Source organism: Lontra canadensis, unplaced genomic scaffold (assembly GCF_010015895.1).
Source record: "Lontra canadensis isolate GAN:19392208 unplaced genomic scaffold, GSC_riverotter_1.0 scaffold8, whole genome shotgun sequence".
NCBI lineage: Eukaryota > Metazoa > Chordata > Mammalia > Carnivora > Mustelidae > Lontra > Lontra canadensis.
In genome coordinates this window covers 29,299,897-29,317,116 of record NW_022631002.1, presented here as the reverse complement: position 1 = coordinate 29,317,116, position 17,220 = coordinate 29,299,897, and the positions used below count along the sequence as shown (strand labels likewise).

The 17,220-nt window shown below is 35.0% G+C and overlaps 1 protein-coding gene across 3 annotated transcripts in view; it reads right to left on the bottom strand.

Moving 5' to 3' along the window:
- Positions 1-17,220, bottom strand: part of RPGRIP1L (RPGRIP1 like) — a 92,712-nt gene that overhangs the window by 59,297 nt on the left and 16,195 nt on the right. For all 3 annotated transcript variants that reach the window (XM_032854454.1, XM_032854455.1, XM_032854456.1), the window contains 3 exons: positions 9,248-9,353; positions 7,013-7,159; positions 5,631-5,704 (listed from right to left, as the gene is read on the bottom strand). In XM_032854454.1, coding sequence (XP_032710345.1) covers positions 5,631-5,704; positions 7,013-7,159; positions 9,248-9,353 — 327 coding nt within the window. The remainder of the gene's footprint in view (positions 1-5,630; positions 5,705-7,012; positions 7,160-9,247; positions 9,354-17,220) is intronic.

Here is a 17,220-nt window from a genome sequence, read left to right as displayed (position 1 = left end):
TTAGTGGCACAGAGACCACTGTCATCATGTCTTAGGAATTAAGTAAACATATGCTGGTCTGCTGCTGTTGAAACCAAGGCGCCTTTCTCAGGCTGCGGTTAGGAAACATGAAAGGGTTGTGGGATGAGCAAAGGAACTGGCCTTAATTTAGAGCTCTACAGTCAGAAAAGTTGGCAGTGTGCAGCTTTTGTGGGACTAGTAAAGGAATTCAGATACTGTACATACTCCAGAGGAATCCGCAATTCCAAGCCTCAGCCAGCGGCTTTGGATAAAACTCTTCTCTCCCACATACAAACCCTCTTAATACAGGGAAAAGGGGCTCGCCACCTGATCTCCACTTCTAGAATCTGAAACTTTTACTGAGTGTGCTAATAACACATTCACAAAATTCTGGCCATGAAATGAATAGCACAGTGAATGACAAGACAGTAATTCTGTTGTGAAGAAGCACTGACTGTAGTTTTTGTCCTAAAACACCAACAGCAATAACAGGCTAAGAACAAAGTTTTACTTGTAACACGGCTGGTGTGGAAACCCAGTGAGAACACCCTGGTAAGAAGGACGAAGACAGAAATGTTATTCCCTAGTAAAAGCGTAGCCGTTTAAACTCACGTTCCAGTCTACTGATGATGAAATCCCAGCATTCATTTACGCTAGTGGCTGCTGAATGCTGATGAACTAAACACTTGCGCTAGGCCAGCTGCACTGAAATCAGGGAGATTTAAAAATGAAGGTCCTGGGGCCCAGGAATTCAGTTTTACAAAGCTTCCCCAGGTGATAGCCAGGTTTTGGGAAAAGTGATCTTGATCTATATTTCAGCAGAAAACTATTATCTGTGAGGCCTGATATGACTGAATAATTATCAGCAGCTTTGACCCTTCTCCTTATTTTAAACCCGGCAAATGAAACAAAAACTTTATAAAATCTTGTTTTGTACTGATGATGCAGTAAATGGAAGAAAAACTTGTTATTGAAAATTGCCCTTAATGTTGCTCCTCGAGGTTTTATTCCAAAAGAGATACCTTTCTAGGAGGCATAGCTTTCAAAGGAAAAGAATTGTGTGTCGATTTTACATTTTGAATGTTTTTATTGCATTTAAAATAATATGAATGTAAAAGAAATGGAATTCTAGAAGTTTCTCTAAATATGACATCTCATTTCACAAACGGAATCTCAAGAAATGCATGGACCTATATACCAATATTTCAAGTCAATTTTATCAGAGGTACAATTACCTAGACTTACATGAAAGTATGTACTTTAAATATTAAAGAATATTTCTTTACATTTTCACTTTTTAAAATAAAGAACAAATATGCTTTTTGTTCTGGTCAAATTATGTAAACCAAAACGTGTGTGTGTGTGTGTATGTGTGTGTCTTGTATTATTAAAAACATGTACTACCCGGAAAAAAAAATTAGCATGATGAAATAGGCACAATTATACATTATATCAGATGCCAAAAATTAGAAACAGTAGTGTTCCAATAGCATTAGTACCAGCAAAAAGATCACCAACAGTTAATCTGGCAGAAACATCAGAAGCTGTATGTGTTTAAATTAAGAACAATTTAGCAGCCTGGTTTTTCCAAACCCACAAAATACTAGTGTAAATCAGCATAAGTCAATCTGAATTTAGTCCACTGCTATCTTCTTCTAAATTTAGGATTACATTCCACTGGAGTTTCATGAGGAATTCCTTTTGAATTTACTGTATTCCTCTATGCTTGGAGCCATCTGTGTAACTATAAATGGTGAACCACATCTGGCTCCATTTTCTTTGTAAAGGCTGTGTACATGATTAAATCTGCATATGAGAACAGTCTTTGAGAACCTTTTATTCATGAAAATGTTTTCGTATATTGCCTACAGTGACAACTGAGGGGGAATCACAGTTGGTCCGTGTGCACATTTCATTGCTACATTCTGTTGCAGAAGTGAGAAAATGTCGCTCTACATTTGAATGCCCATTGGTGCCTGTGGTCGCTGGCATGTCCACTGGCAGTCGTGGGTGAGCACACGCACTACTGAACAACATGATCAGACAGAAATAAGAGCTGAAGAATTCGTCCCCACCCTAAAGTCTTTTTCCTTACAGAAGAAATTCCATGTATTCTAATGTTTAAGGGCACCCTAATGGGAGACAGAGGGAAGAATAAGGTCTAAGTCATCCACAAAGAGATCCATAGGTACTTTAGTTAGGACCTAACGGAAATTAAATATGTATTTACATAGGGCCATCTCACTTACTGAAGGACAATGATGCTCCAAATGTACTCAGTTTGATTTCTGGGAAGCACCAAGTGCTCCTATTTGATCACATGAGCTCTCACGGTTCCTAGAAGATTGCAGGGGACGGGTGTTCACTTTATAGAAATGGAGCCCAGAGAGTCTATGGATGGTGAGCAGTGTTCCATTAAATTCTGGATAATGGATGACTCCTAATTACACAGTAAAAAACAATTCTTGAAGCGGTTAATACCATCTTCAAAAACTAAACCGACTCTTTTTTTAAAGTAGGTATTAGATTAGTGTCTTCAAGGGAGTCAATACCTTTTAAAATCCCCTCTAACAGATTGTCTGGATCCTATCTCAAATCAACTAAATCTGAATTGCATGGTGGTCCTAGGCAGGGGAGGGAGGTTCCAAAGGGGTGGTTAACCTACATTTTGCTGTTTTCCGGGTTATTCATATATACTCTAGTGGAAGGACTATTGGATTCATCAGTTATACCACTCTAAAACTATAATAACTTAAAAAATGGGACATGGCTTTACAATATTGTAGTATAAAGTTTCTCTCTGACCACACAGATTTAACTGCGAAAAATTTACTCTGAATCTTTAAATGGAATATTTCTTAAAGTCATACTTATTTCATGGCATTGTATCAAAAATGTTCTTGCATATTAAAACAAGCTCATACCAAATTCTAACATGAGGGTTTTATCTAACCAGATGATTCTCTAATATGTCATATGTCAAGTAATAAACACATTCAAAATTTCATTTGGAAAAGGAAGATGAGAATGTAATCTGCAAATCATATTTTTCCCCTGAAAACTAGCCAACTTTGAATAACAAACAAATGCTCTCCTTGAAAAAACACGCTATCACTATGACTAACCAAACAGGGAGTAAAATTTATTTAGTTTTTGATGAGCACTAGTTGTTGGCAATGATGAATAACAGTGCCATGCAACACAAAAGCTGTAAAGAATCATAAGGACAACGATGATTTTTGTAGAAGTTTCTCCAACTCTGCTTCTGAAAACAAATTATATATTAAAAATTTGTATTAGAGAATGTTATAGTTCTATTTGCTATCATGTGTGCTTGCTGGGTTTTGTGCTTAAGTGACATTAATTTTTTTTGGACACAAAATGTTTTGACACTCACTACATACATTTACTTCCATACATCTCACACAAAATTCAAGTGTAAGCAGCATAATGAAGTCTGTTTTTAATATGACAGGAAAAAAACTGTAGCTCAAGCATAAAACATTAAAAAAAACCCTTCAAACTCAGATTTACACTCTCAGATCATCTTCTAATATGGAGAGATAAAGTTTCATAGTGATAAAGTAAACATGAGAAAAACATGTCTCCCTCAAAATTCCATTTATGCATTATTCCCAGCTAAGTTTAATGTTTTTTATTCCCAGAAGGTATGTTCAGTAAATCCTCAAATTGGGAAGTAGAAAATGTATAAGTAATGGCCAATGGCAGTTATTTTCTTGTATTAAGACCATGTTAAATTATTTGAAATTATAAGATGTTGAAGATAAATATAAACCAATAAAAATCTCTGAATGTATGGTAGTTCTATTATTCCATGAACATTTTCCTTCCACAGAATCAGTTTCCCAATGCAATTAAAATCCAAGAGATAGTGAAGCACAGTGAAAGAAATTCAAGTTTTAGAGTCAAAAGAATTGGGTTTGGGTCCAATACTGGTGTCTCAGCAATGCTGTGTGACTCTGTATATGTTTCTTAATTTTTCTTGAGTCTCAGTTCCCTCATTTCTAAAATATGAGGATAACATTATTTTCTCTGCCCTACAATGCAGTGGTTGTATGATCTATATACCGAAATTTGGAATTTTCAAACATAACTACTAGATACTTAGATAAATATCAATATAAACCTTGTATTGTTCTATAGAAATGAAAATACAAAACAGGAATCATAATAAATGCTCTAGGTAAAATTAATGGGGCTGATGAGAAAGGCATCAGAAGAAAGCAAATTGGGCCAAGTGATCTGGAAGGGGTCCAAGGTAGATCCCACATAAAGATTTTTAGCCAGGCTTCCTTGTTGGAGAGCCCCAGATATTATTTTAACTGATGTCTGAATCTGTTATTAATAACTCTTCATATAACGAGCCACTGTGCAAAGATAATCAACACTAGTCGGTAAACACCACAGATGATCTGTGAACTGGAATGATGTCTAACAATACTCTATGAATCTTTTCAAAGTAAAAATAAATAAAAGCCTAACCCTACACTCTGATTAATTTATAAAATGTAAATTCAGTTTACAAAACATCCAAAACATACAGTTAAAGAGAGGTGTGTCTGTACATCATCAGATGGCTACTTTCTGATGTTTCAGAAGATAATAGAAGCAACTGTTGAATATCAGCTCTAACATATATCTTCTAATATATATATTAAATCTGCTTTCATATAAACTTTTATTTATCCTTTATCAGTTATTATATACTAAAAAGACTTGAAAATACACATATATACACAGACACAGACACACACACACACACACACACAGGTATCTGTACTGCTTAACTAAGCTTGGCTGTGGTGTGGAATTTTGTTTCTAACATTATTAACAAGGATTAATTCTTTAAAATACTATCACTATGAAGTAGATTAAAAAACAAAACTGAAGTTGCTCTTTAAAATTCATCTTGAGGGGTGTCTGGCTGCCTTAGTTGGAAATACATGTGACTCTTTGTCTTGGGGTCATGAGTTTGAGTCCCATGTTGGGTGTAGAGATTACTTATATATAAATAAACAAATTTATCTTGAGATAAAGATACTTGAGTTTCTTTTTATAAGGAGCAGAGACAAGTGTAAGTGCACACCTTTGTTTTCCACCAAGAGAATCATTCTTGGCTAATAGGTTGGAGAGCCCAGTGGAAGAGACCAGGGCTTGGAGAGACCAAAAGTAGTACAAATACAAGCTTTGTAACTTCCAAACTTTTAGAGTGTAGGTAAGTTACCTATTTCTGTTTTATTTTCATTGCCTGCAAAATTAGCATTTATACTACCTACATTCCCAGGTTGTTGCGAGAAATTTTTAATAATACATGAAAGAGAAATATTTAGTACAGTGGCTGCTTGCTTACAGTTTATATTCAATAAGTGGTAACAGCAGTTGTTACTGGCAACAAAATGATACGGTTTTCTAGTAAGACTACTGCTCAGCTTCAAGAACTTTCTACGAATGCCTAAAAAAAAGCTTATTTTTTTTTTAGAACACATACATATTTCTTGCAATTATCCATTGCTAATTCTTTAATCAATATTAGATATTCTGACACCCATTGCTGTGATACAAAAGATCTCAAACAAGAGAATGAGAGAACACATGTAATAATGATTTACCTGTTATAAAGTTTATCATAGTTTTCCTTTAAAAGTTCCCGTTCCTTTTCTAAATCATTAATTCTATCCTGCAGCTAAAATGAAAAGAAAATGACACATTAGGTGAATATCCAATAAAGCCACACAGGAGTAAAATAACATGAGAGGAAGCTAAGATGTTTTAGTCTTGACTTCTAAATTTCAGCTGCTAACTAGTCAACTTTTATTGTCTGTATTTAATTTAGCATTGATTTTTTCCAAGTTGTTAAGTAAACATGAAATTAATATTTCTGTTTTAATTTAGTAGAAACGTATGCATTGCTTTATGGTGACATGTGCCAAAACTCAATAAAGAATGTGTTAAAAGTTTGCTATGAAGTCTGGGAAACGTAATATTTTTTATTTTCCCTCCTGATGAATTCCATCATTTTATTCATTTTGTATTAATTTCCAATTGGCCCATAAAAAATGAAAGGATTAACTTTTCTTTTGGTTCATGGTTCAAACAAATCACAATTCACTCTGAAGACACAATTTCTTATGTTATCTGGAATTTACAAAGAGCCAGTAGCACATCTTTTAAATAAATGAATGAATAAATAAAATCGTATACCTTGTTTTATTGAATAATTTTAGAAATAAACTCGGGATAACCACTATAGCTTTATGACTAAAATATAGTTTTCTGAATTTATTCCTAGCATTCATGTTTAAGTTTTATTCACTGGTATATTTTGTAGTTAAAACTTTTTCCCAGGGGTCAGTCCTCTTAAAATTCATTTCCATGTTCATAATTCCCTTTTGATGCTAGTTTGAGACACAGTAAGGATTCTCTCGAGATCAGAACAGAATGTAGGCATCTTATTTCATTGCCATTCTCTTCAAGAACAAGTTTCAAAGATGACAGAGACTGTGCTAGCTGGGAGACATGAGTAGCAACAATAATAGAAAGATGAGTTTTCAAACAACTTCCTAGTAAAAAAGGAAATAATGTCACAGAACTGCTGATGTAGCAGAACAGAATATCTTCCCCCTCAAAAACAGACGTGTATTTGTCTAACAAGGTCTTGGTACCTCAAATGGCTAATCAGATGTTAAGGCTGAGAAAGTTAAGTTCCACAGGTAAGTCGCAAAATGTTATGTGTTCCTTTTCCTTATGAATTAATCCTTAGGGAAAGATTCTTAGGGAAACTGTGGTTATCAACACATTTGCACTATTTCGAGGCACTGAGTTGGCATGTACCCAACAAACTTACTATATTTTGCTGTGCCCAAAGCACCATGTACGTAGTTCAGGATCTTTAAATAAAGGTACTATTTGGAATGTGTCTATTTTACTTTTTCGAAACAGGGACAGAGAAGTTTTAATGCAAGGAATGGTTAATAAACTTTTGGAGGCTTACCTCCTCTACTCTTTTTTCAGAAAATGTCACGGAATGTAACTGTTTCTCAAGACTGCAGCATTTTAAACGCTGCTCCTTGAGCTGCCTATTTAGCTCATCTCCGTTTGCCATCAAGGCATCATGGCTGATCCGGAGACTTCTTTGCTTCTAAAAAACAAAAAGAAAATTTTTTCAAAGTTAATTTTTGGATTCTGCATTAAGTAAGTGATGACAATTTTATAAGTGAATTTACTCCTAAAGCTCACCTTATACAGTTTATTCTTCACCTCACAGACAATGCATATGGGCTACCTGTCCATGGAGACACTTAGGTGTATAATGAGGGAAAAAAAGTACAGGATTCTCTTAGCGCAGAATCACATAATGCAAAATTTTGTCCTTTATTTCCCCCTAGTTTTTGACTGATTGGCGACCAGTGAGTAAATTAGTTTCAGCAATTTTTTTTCTTTCTGCTGTGGTTACTGTGGTTGGACGTGCTGTCTAAAAATGCTGACCATAGATAATCAGACTTGAAAGGATTTGTCACCACAGCACATAAACAGCCGAACAGAAGGTTGTTTTAATACAATTAGGTTGAAATTTTCAATTCAGTACAATAGTTATTGAAATCTTAATTTTTTAAAACAGATTTTTATATTTATTCATTTTTAAGTAATCTCTACGCCCCAAGTGGGGCCTGAACTCACCACTCTGACCGAAACAGCCAGGCATCCCAATTTCTTAATTTTTAAACTGGCATTTATGAATATGTTTAAAATTCTAATTTATATTCTTAATGTCACATGCTTTTTTTTAACAAGTAAAAAGATGATCATACTAAAGTTTTCTCATAGAGACCATACAACCATAACATGTAACACCCAATGGCTCATCTGCTAATTAGTATCACTTATGTTCTACTAAAGTTCTCCAATCATTTAAAGGAAACATGGCCCTTGAGTAACTTCAGTCCAACTTTTTCCTGGTCTTATCATAGCACGCTATCTTTAACCAGCTTTTCCTGGGCTTCCTACCTCATTCATTGAAGCTGTTGGTCTGAACCTCTCAAATCTTTCTTTACTCAGTATCAATCCCCCTAAGAGGAGCCTGTGCCATTGCAGACACTTGTCCTTGTTGGTCTTTGAACAAATACCTGGCAGTACTGTTAAATGGAAGCCAAAATGGTCACAATGATGAAAGAATGTAAGCTCACTTTTTTAATTCCTTCCCTAATTCCCATGTTAGAAATGGCCCTCAGCTCCGTGTTTGCTTAACCTCCCTCTTCTATCTGTGGGCAGACAGTGCTATTGTCTCCACTCTCCAACTAGTCTTCTCTCTTTCATAAATCCTCATATTTATATGGAAGGCAGTTATTATTACTTCACATTAAAGGAGGTTCCTACAGGAGGGAAAACACCAACCAGAATACATTTTAAAAATATTTATCTAATTCAGTAGTAAATTTAGGCTTCAGATGACTATGCTTTCCATCAATTTACTGCTTTCCTTATCTCTGTACTTCAAATAAAGTACTGCTTAATATGAATTCTGCTCGTCTGGAATGTTTTGGAGTTCATTAATTCCAGAACCTATGTTAATTATGCAGTTCCAATAAATAGGCATTTTCTGATGGCACATTCCTGTAGGGCTACAGTCCTAAGGCAGCCGGGATGAAGAGTCCCAAGTATTTCCAACCTGAATGGTCAAGATTTAAAATAAGTACACTGATAGTTGACATGATGGGTACTCAAATATTTTGTGAGAATGGTGGTTAGTGACAAAACACTGCATCAAAGAAACACTGAACAAAACCTGATTACTCGTATTTTTAACTTGATCTATCTTGGATATCTCATAAATGCTTGTAACTGAAGATAGATGCAAATACATCTAACCCTTCAGTGCTATGTGTCCATAAGAATTCAGATAAAAGGAGTTAAAAATATATTTTCTTGGCATGAAATAATTTATGATAAATATATTTATTACTTTGAGATGACACAGATATTTATAAAAAGTCCAAGCAGTTATTTCTTTAGTCATTAGGTTATAAATTACAAATAATATACGAAGTGAAATCATACACATTTAAGAAAAAAGAGCATCTTTAAAAATAACTTCTTAGTGTTATGACCAATCTATTAAAAAATATAACTTAAACACTATCTTTGATAGTATATCTATGTATACCCTATGTAACACATAGATAACTTTGTATCTATGTATCACCATAATAAAAAAAAATGATCACAGTACCTCTTGAAGCTGAATAAATTTTCCTTCCATTACTGAAAGAGCATTGCTTTTTTCCACTAGTTGTTTATGAAGCTTAATCATTTCTACATTGTCCCGAATGTTTGACCTTCAACAATGTTTAAGAAAAGAGAGACAGAGTAAAAAAATGCAAGGCAAAAGAAAAAAATCTGGGGTGGAATCACAATTTTTCATTGAAATGTTACCTAAGTTTTTAGTTTATTATACACTTAGGATAGATTTATTATTTAAAACCAACCAATCATTGTTCTTTAACTTTCATTAAATCAGACTCTCAGAGTTTGAGGGGAGACTCACATTTGAGGACCTGTGTCACCTCCACAACAACTGATAATATGCACGTAAAACCCTTTTACGGCGTCCTGAAAGATGGTGCAAAAGGACATCAGTCCATAGCACAGCAATCGTTCCACGCCATACTTACTTTAAGGAGGACGATCATACTACTTTTCCTTAAGAGAAAAATGTGCAAGACAGCCACTCCTCTTCCTACCACTCCCTTAAAACAAATGGTATCATAAGATTACCATTTACTGGAGTTTCCTCCTGGAGCTTCAACTTTTCAAAATATTTCCCAAAAAAGTGACTTAGCATTTTATACTAATAATGCCCAAAGCTGGCATTTAAATATGTTGCAGATGTGCCTTTAGCTGTAAGAGATCATTTGACGTCCACAGGGTATATAAGAAACTCTATATGCTGTAATACTAGTTTGTATTTTTCCTACTGAGATTAAAGCAAATGCAGAATTTAACAGGAAGATCTTGTTAAAGGTTAATCATAGAGCTAAATGAATACTCGTTTTAAGAGACATTTACTTTCCCAACAGAGGTAGTCTCCTTAATCTCATACGTTTTATATTCAAAAGTATCTTAACGCTTGTGAAGCTCAGTTTTAGACTTCATTTCTTTAAGAAAAAAAAAAGCATAAACATTTTAAATTCAGAACTTACTTCAGGATTTAAAGTAAGTAATTTTACTTCCAAAACTTATCTAGTGTACACATATTGGAAAGATTGTCACAATGCCCTACTGGAACCAGAAAATGGACTACAAAGCTCACACATCTGTAAACCAGCTGAGGACTTGGAATACTTAATTTTCCTCTTTGATATTTGAAAGTTCATTGTATTTTGGCATCGGACAGTTAGTTGTCCTCACACAGAAGATAAACAAGTCCAAGAACCTGGATCTTACCCAGGATAGAGTCTTAACACAATGTTAAAATAATTATGTGTCTAAAACACATTATCTAGTAGTTCTGAGCGCACATCCAGTAGTACACTCACTATTCTTCCCCATAGCATGCTCTTTACTCACTAAAAAAAAAAAATAAAAAAAAATATACACTTAATAGTATGAAGGGAAAATACATTTTACATAAGTCTAATAAAGAAGATATTTATTTTTTCATGATTAGAAGTTCAAAATATAACTTAATCTGCTTTTCCCAGAATGACTTGGCTTGACCACTCAATGGTGAGTGACAGTTATTGATACGGAAGGACAGAATGCTAGCCAAGTAATTTCAAATCTTTTCTTATATTTGCAGTTATCTCTAATATTTTATTCTTCTTGTTTTTAAATATTTTAATATTTTAAAGAAGATAGACACACACACACACACACACACACACATTTGGGTAAGAATTACTTGGTGATATTAACAAAGAATTAAGGCCCATTAATCCACTCAGCCACACAGGGTCATAGAAATAACAGGTTTTAATTTTTACATTTTTTTATAAGGCGAGGGCTGGTAAGCATCTTTCAAAAACTTTTCAGTGTGGTTTAACTGGCGGATGTTTTCTTGAATACTTTCCTAAACTCCTTGATGATTAAACTTTTCAAAATATTGCCAAGAAAAGTGACTTAGTATTTTATGCTAATATTGCCCACCAGGTAGATACTAATACAACTGCAGTAGTAGTTAGGGAACAATACTAATGTGGTCCTTTAAGTTAAAAGTCAGTTTGCTTGAGAGTACACCTAATCTGGGCTAATGCAACACCTGTAAGTCTTCAATGATTATTTTCAAGGGTCAGTTTTAGGGGCTTTATCTGTAAGACTCATTATTATGATTAGATTTTTTTCAAAAGATTTATTTATATGAGAGAGAGAGAAAGAGCATACAAGTGGAGGGGGACAGAGGGAGAGAAAATCTGAAGCAGACTCTAGGCTGAGCATGGAGCCCGCTGCAGGGCTCGATCTCACAACCCTGAGATCACGACCTGAGCCGAAACCAAGTTGGATGCTTAACTGACCCCCATGGTAGATACTTTTGAGGGTAATGGTGGGAAGGAAAGGATGGTTAGCCATCCAGTTGAAAGCGCTAAGACGTAAAATATCAAAATCAACAATGTGATAAATGTGGTCTGGCCTTCAGGAAGGTGTACAATGGAAAATTGTCTTAAACCAGACAATCGATTCAACATTCTTCTAGATGAAATATGATAAAAAAAAATAAGGGTTGGCTGAGAGGGAAAAGAGGGAAAGCAGTGTCACAAAAAGCTGACAAGGAATGTGAGGATGATGGAGGCAAAAAGGGGCTAGAGTCAGTGCCTAGAGGCTTGTCCTAGACCTCTGTGCAAAAGGTAGGAGGAGGGCCTCAGGTTTGTTTCCTTTGAAGAATAGAGATGGGGCTAATTTTATAAGGAGTGTTTTAAGTGACCACCACATCATGCTTTCTTGCTCTGCTTCATGCACAGTGATGGGAACATCAAGTCTTCAGAATGATGACGTTCTAACAGAAAGAATGATCCATGGTAAAACATTCAGATGTACTCTGACAGTCATGCAACAATTCATACACGCTGCATTACACATGGTGAAATGATCTGCAAACAGATATCAAGCAGGCTAATTATGTGCTTTGTAAAAATAAATTTCTCAAATTTTTCAACAAGGATTTTGCAAAAAACCTTGGACAATTAAGTTGGAAAATGTGGTTTTCTTTTCTTTTTCTTGTTTTTTTTATAGACATATTATTTAGAATTATGATCAAATCTTCTAAAACCATTTGAAGAGTTGTTGGCTCATCTCTAGATTAAAAACAAACTGAAATAAATTAGATTTTATGTTGAAAAAAGTAATCCAGTTCAACAACCTATGTGCCAAGTTTCCCTCATATAATTGGAAACAGTCAAGCAATAAACTCTGAAAAAGGAATTTCTAATGGAAGCCTTGAAAACACTTGACTCCGGCTTTGCTACTGGGTGCCATAATAAATCCAGAAACTTAAAACCTCAGATACACTGGAGAAGGAAAAACTTTCAGTGGAGCTATGTAATGTATAGTCTAATATGAAATCTTGAGAAGCAAAAATCTTTCCTCCAGTATAAGTTTCTTACACTTAATTCCCCAGGCATACAACTCTCTCTCACACTATCCCTCCCAGCCCCCGTCGCCATTTCATTCTTTGTTCCAGTAGAAATTATGAATGCTAAAGAAAGCCTCTTGATTTTATGAGACAAAAATGTTATAATGTAGTATTTAACACCATTTAGAAGAGAAGGCAAGGCTATAGAATACAGAAGCTAGGCTATGAGATTCTGGAAAATAGTTGAGTAAAATACTTATGACAGAATGGAGAGGCTCTCTTTGAGTCACAGTTTTAGGCTGACTAAATTTGGGGGATAAGGTTGAAAACAACCTTAGGTTTAAAACACTTCTACAAAAGAGGAACTCTTTTACACTGCTGGTGGGAATGCAAGTTGGTGCAGCCACTTTGGATAATAGTGTCGAGGCTCTTCAAAAAATTAAAAATCGAGCTACTCTATGACCCTGCAATGGCACTACTGGGCATTTATCCCAAAGATATAGGTGTAGTGAAAAGAAGCACCATATGTACCCCAACGTTCATAGCAGCAATGTCCATAATCACCAAACTGTGGAAAGAGCCGAGATGCCCTTCAACAGATGAATGGATAAAGAAGATGTAGTCCATATTCCAAATGGAATATTACGCAGCCATCAGAAAGGATGAATACCCAAATTTTGTATCAGCATGGACGGGACTGGAGGAGATTATGCTGAGTGAAATAAGTCAAGCAGAGAATACCAACTCTTGTATGGTTTCACTTATTTGTGGAGCATAAAGAATAACATGGAGGACATTAGGAGAAGGAAAGAAAAAGTGAATTGGGATAAATTGGAGGGGGAGACGAAAGATGAGAGACTGTGGGCTCTAAGAAACAAACTGAGGGGGGATGGGTGAGCCTGGTGGTGGGTGTTAAGGAGGGCACAAATTGCATGGAACATGGGTGTGGTGCATAAACAATAAATCTTGGAACACTGAAAAAATATAATAAAATTAAGATGTCAAAACAAACAAACAAACCAACCCTACAGTATTTTTTTTTTTTTAAACAGTGGCAGACATTCTGTGTGCTGTTAAAAGAAATGTAGATCATTTATAGCTTTGACCAGGGGTACACAGATAATAGTCACTAGCAAGGTAATACTACTGAATATTACAGAAGGTTGCTAGTAAATTAAATGGAATAAGTCTCACTAAGAGAGCTGAGGCAAATTTATTTGAAAGGTAATGATTTTTGCTCAAAATTGCTACCTGAGTTCATAGGTGAAAACGATGCTCCCCGACTTGAGATCGCATAAAGAAAAAAATTTATGTCTGTATGTTTATTTGTCTGTGGATCATACCTTGCTTGTGGTGGTGGGTCAAAACAGAATCAGAGCTCAATATTTTCTTACACTCAACACCCACAAGGAATAGAGAGATACAGTTTTGTCAAGCACTCTATATGCATATAATCACTCTCTTATGAAAATGGAGGGAGCACTCCCAAGGACTACTTGGAGACAGGAAGAACTGAAATCCTGGCTGATTTTCTAAAAAGGATCATTTTAAAGGTCAAGTTTAATGGATTCCAACTAATAGTGGGAATCTGAGAATTACATTCAATATATCAAAAAGTCTAACGGGAAATGTAGGTTTACTAGCAATTAAGTTGCAAAAGTGAAAGTTTTGTTTTGTCTTTATTTTTTGATAAAATTATACCAAGTCAGTTCAATGACACAGGTTACTTCACAATTATCAGAAGCAATGTTTGGCATAATATAGGTCTTTGATGAATACAAGAAAAAAACACAATAGGTTGATTAAATTAATAAACACTGCTTACTTAGTAGATAAAAAGCTTTCAGAAACACAAGGTCCCTGGGGACGAAAGTATGTTGTTTCAAAGGTAGGGAACCACTTACTCATTTCAATCTCTTTATTTTATAGCTGAGGTAGCTAACTAAGGCTTAGCAAAGTAAAGAATTTGACCAGAGTCCTTAGGTAAGGGAACCGCCAGTCAAATCCAATCCAAAGAGACCACTTGTTCCCGCTCTTGTAGGCTGTCTGCTTCCTTGGAGATACTCCTACTTCTGTCTTTCCACTCCCAAGTATGCTCTACTACAGTCGTTACTATAAATTGTGACAATTTCTGTTTTCATATTAAGTGCTAAGAAAATACAACAAGCTGCTATCCCAGAAAAATCTTAGATGATGATGATGGTAATAATAATAATAAACACAGGGAGAAAAGAAATGGTATTTGAGTATGATACAATAATAATAATAATAATGATAATAATAATAAAAAAACACAGGGAGAAAAGAAATGGTCTTTGACTATGATACTTTCCACTGGGCAAATTCTAGTTTTAAAAACAGCAGCAAAAGCTTGGTGGATATATTTTTAAAAAATGACAGATCAGCTGCCTGTGTAATCATAACGTGTACATGGTTATCCGTGGCCCCATTTACCCTTCCATCCAAGGACCAGATGTGCCCTCTAAATTAGGGGGCTGGATAATCAGACAAATACAAATTGAGGGGCGTTCTGCAAACAACTATCAATGGGCTGGAAATGGGGAACCACTCTGGAATAAAGGAAACCTAAAAGACATGACAATTAAATACAATACATGACCCCTAATTGGATACTAGATGAAAACTAAGCAAAACAAACTAAAACCAGCTATTGGAAAACAAAACAAAACAAAACACCCCTGCTATAAGGGATACAACTGGGGCATCTGAATATGGACTCTGTGTTAGATGATGCTACTTAATTAAGCGTCTTGAGTATGACAGCCATAGAGTGGTTATGCAGGAGGATGTCTCTGTTCTTAGAAGATAGTTAGAAGTGTACAGAGAGCAAAAGGATACATGTGTCTAACTCTCAGATGGGGGCATGGGAGGAAGGGAGGGAGAAAGGAAGGAAAGGAAGGAAAAGTGCTCATGCATGTGCATGCAGAATGCAGAACAGGCTTGTGTCATTCACAAATACACAAAGAGGTGAAAGGTATGTGAGTGTTCACATGACTATTCTTACAACTTTTCTGTAGGTATGCAATTTTTCAAAATAAAACACTGGGGAAGAACTTAAGAGTGCCAGGAAGTAACCCTGTTGTGTGCCTAGAAGGGAAAGATGGGGCCCCTAGAGCCCAGCTGTTTCTTACACTGACTGCATGGCTGCAAAAGGATTCTCTGTTTTAAGATTTGACAGTCTGTTGTCAACCAAAGGGAAGAGGGCAAGTCTGAGTGTCTGGAACATTTATAGGTTAAATTTCCTCCACTGGGATATTATGGAACTTACATGATTTTTAATTAAGAAGGTAAACACCCTAACATTTACTAAAAAAACCACTTAGTACAAACTAGTTACACATTTGGTAAGAGTATAAATATTTTTGGAGTTGAAAAAGCCAATAAAAGGTAAAATCATTCTGATTTTAATGTTCATGTACATGTGTTCACTGGTTACTGCTTTGCATTTAATTTAAGACGGACTTTTTAATAAGCAGAAAATGTGCATTTTTATATTGTTTAAATTTTAATATGGATTTTTGTTCAAAACAACACAGACATTCAGGCTACTTGTAAATGATACAAGATTTTTTGCTAATGAGGCATTATGTAGAACATATGCAAAAATCACAACTCAGTCTTCCAAAATAGACCACAATAACAGGAAAAAACATGATTTTAATAAAAAAGAACAGCACTGGGCTTTTACTTCAAAGCAATTAAGGGCTTTGGATAACCAAAAGTTTATGTCAAGTTGATGCCAAACCAAACTGGTCTATTAAACACATACTCTGAAGAGTTTCTGTAATATTCTATGAAAAAGCTCTTTGCCATAAATATCGAGCACTGCACTCTGAAGATTACGACTACGTTAGGTTCATGTTTGAGAACAAGGAGCCCAACATCCTGATCAGACTTCTAGAATTTCAAATTTGAAATAATGCATCCGTGAAAGAGAAGTTAAATATGTTTTCCATTTTGTGATTTTTCTTTACAGTAAATTATACCAAGTTTTATATTCTCCCCAGCCTTTTTTTCAACAGTTTTCCATTAGTCTCAAAAATTTGCTGTTACATATAAAATTTTGAGCTATGTGTAAACATACAAGAAAAAAAGACTTAAAGACCTTTATTGGAAGTCATTTCTTCAGTTTTCTACAACTATATTTCAAGGAACAATATGCTATTTACTAAAGGTACCTTTCCTTTCTAAGCAAGTAACATGCGATTTTCAATATTATAAAATCAGTGAGGTAGGATACTAAGTGGTTTATTTCTTTGGCCTCTGCAACAGAAGTTCTTTTACCTATAATACTCACTTTCTCTTACTTCTAATTCCTGACAAAAGAGATTGCTATCAAGTGAATAATCCAGCTCCCTAAGGAGGGCCTTAGTTTAGTTTTTAAGGTAAACTCGTTGAAGTGTATATGTTGGTGTCTCTTGCTGGCAATATTTATAGGAGAAACCGCACATACCTATCTGTCGCTCCATTTCTTCTGCTGTTCTAGTCCTGGATTGAAGGACTTTTGGATCTATCTTTTAATGAATATTAAATATTCATTATTTAGGAACTGGAATTATCTAGGAACTGGAATACTGAATATTATATATTATATATATTATATATATTAATATTAT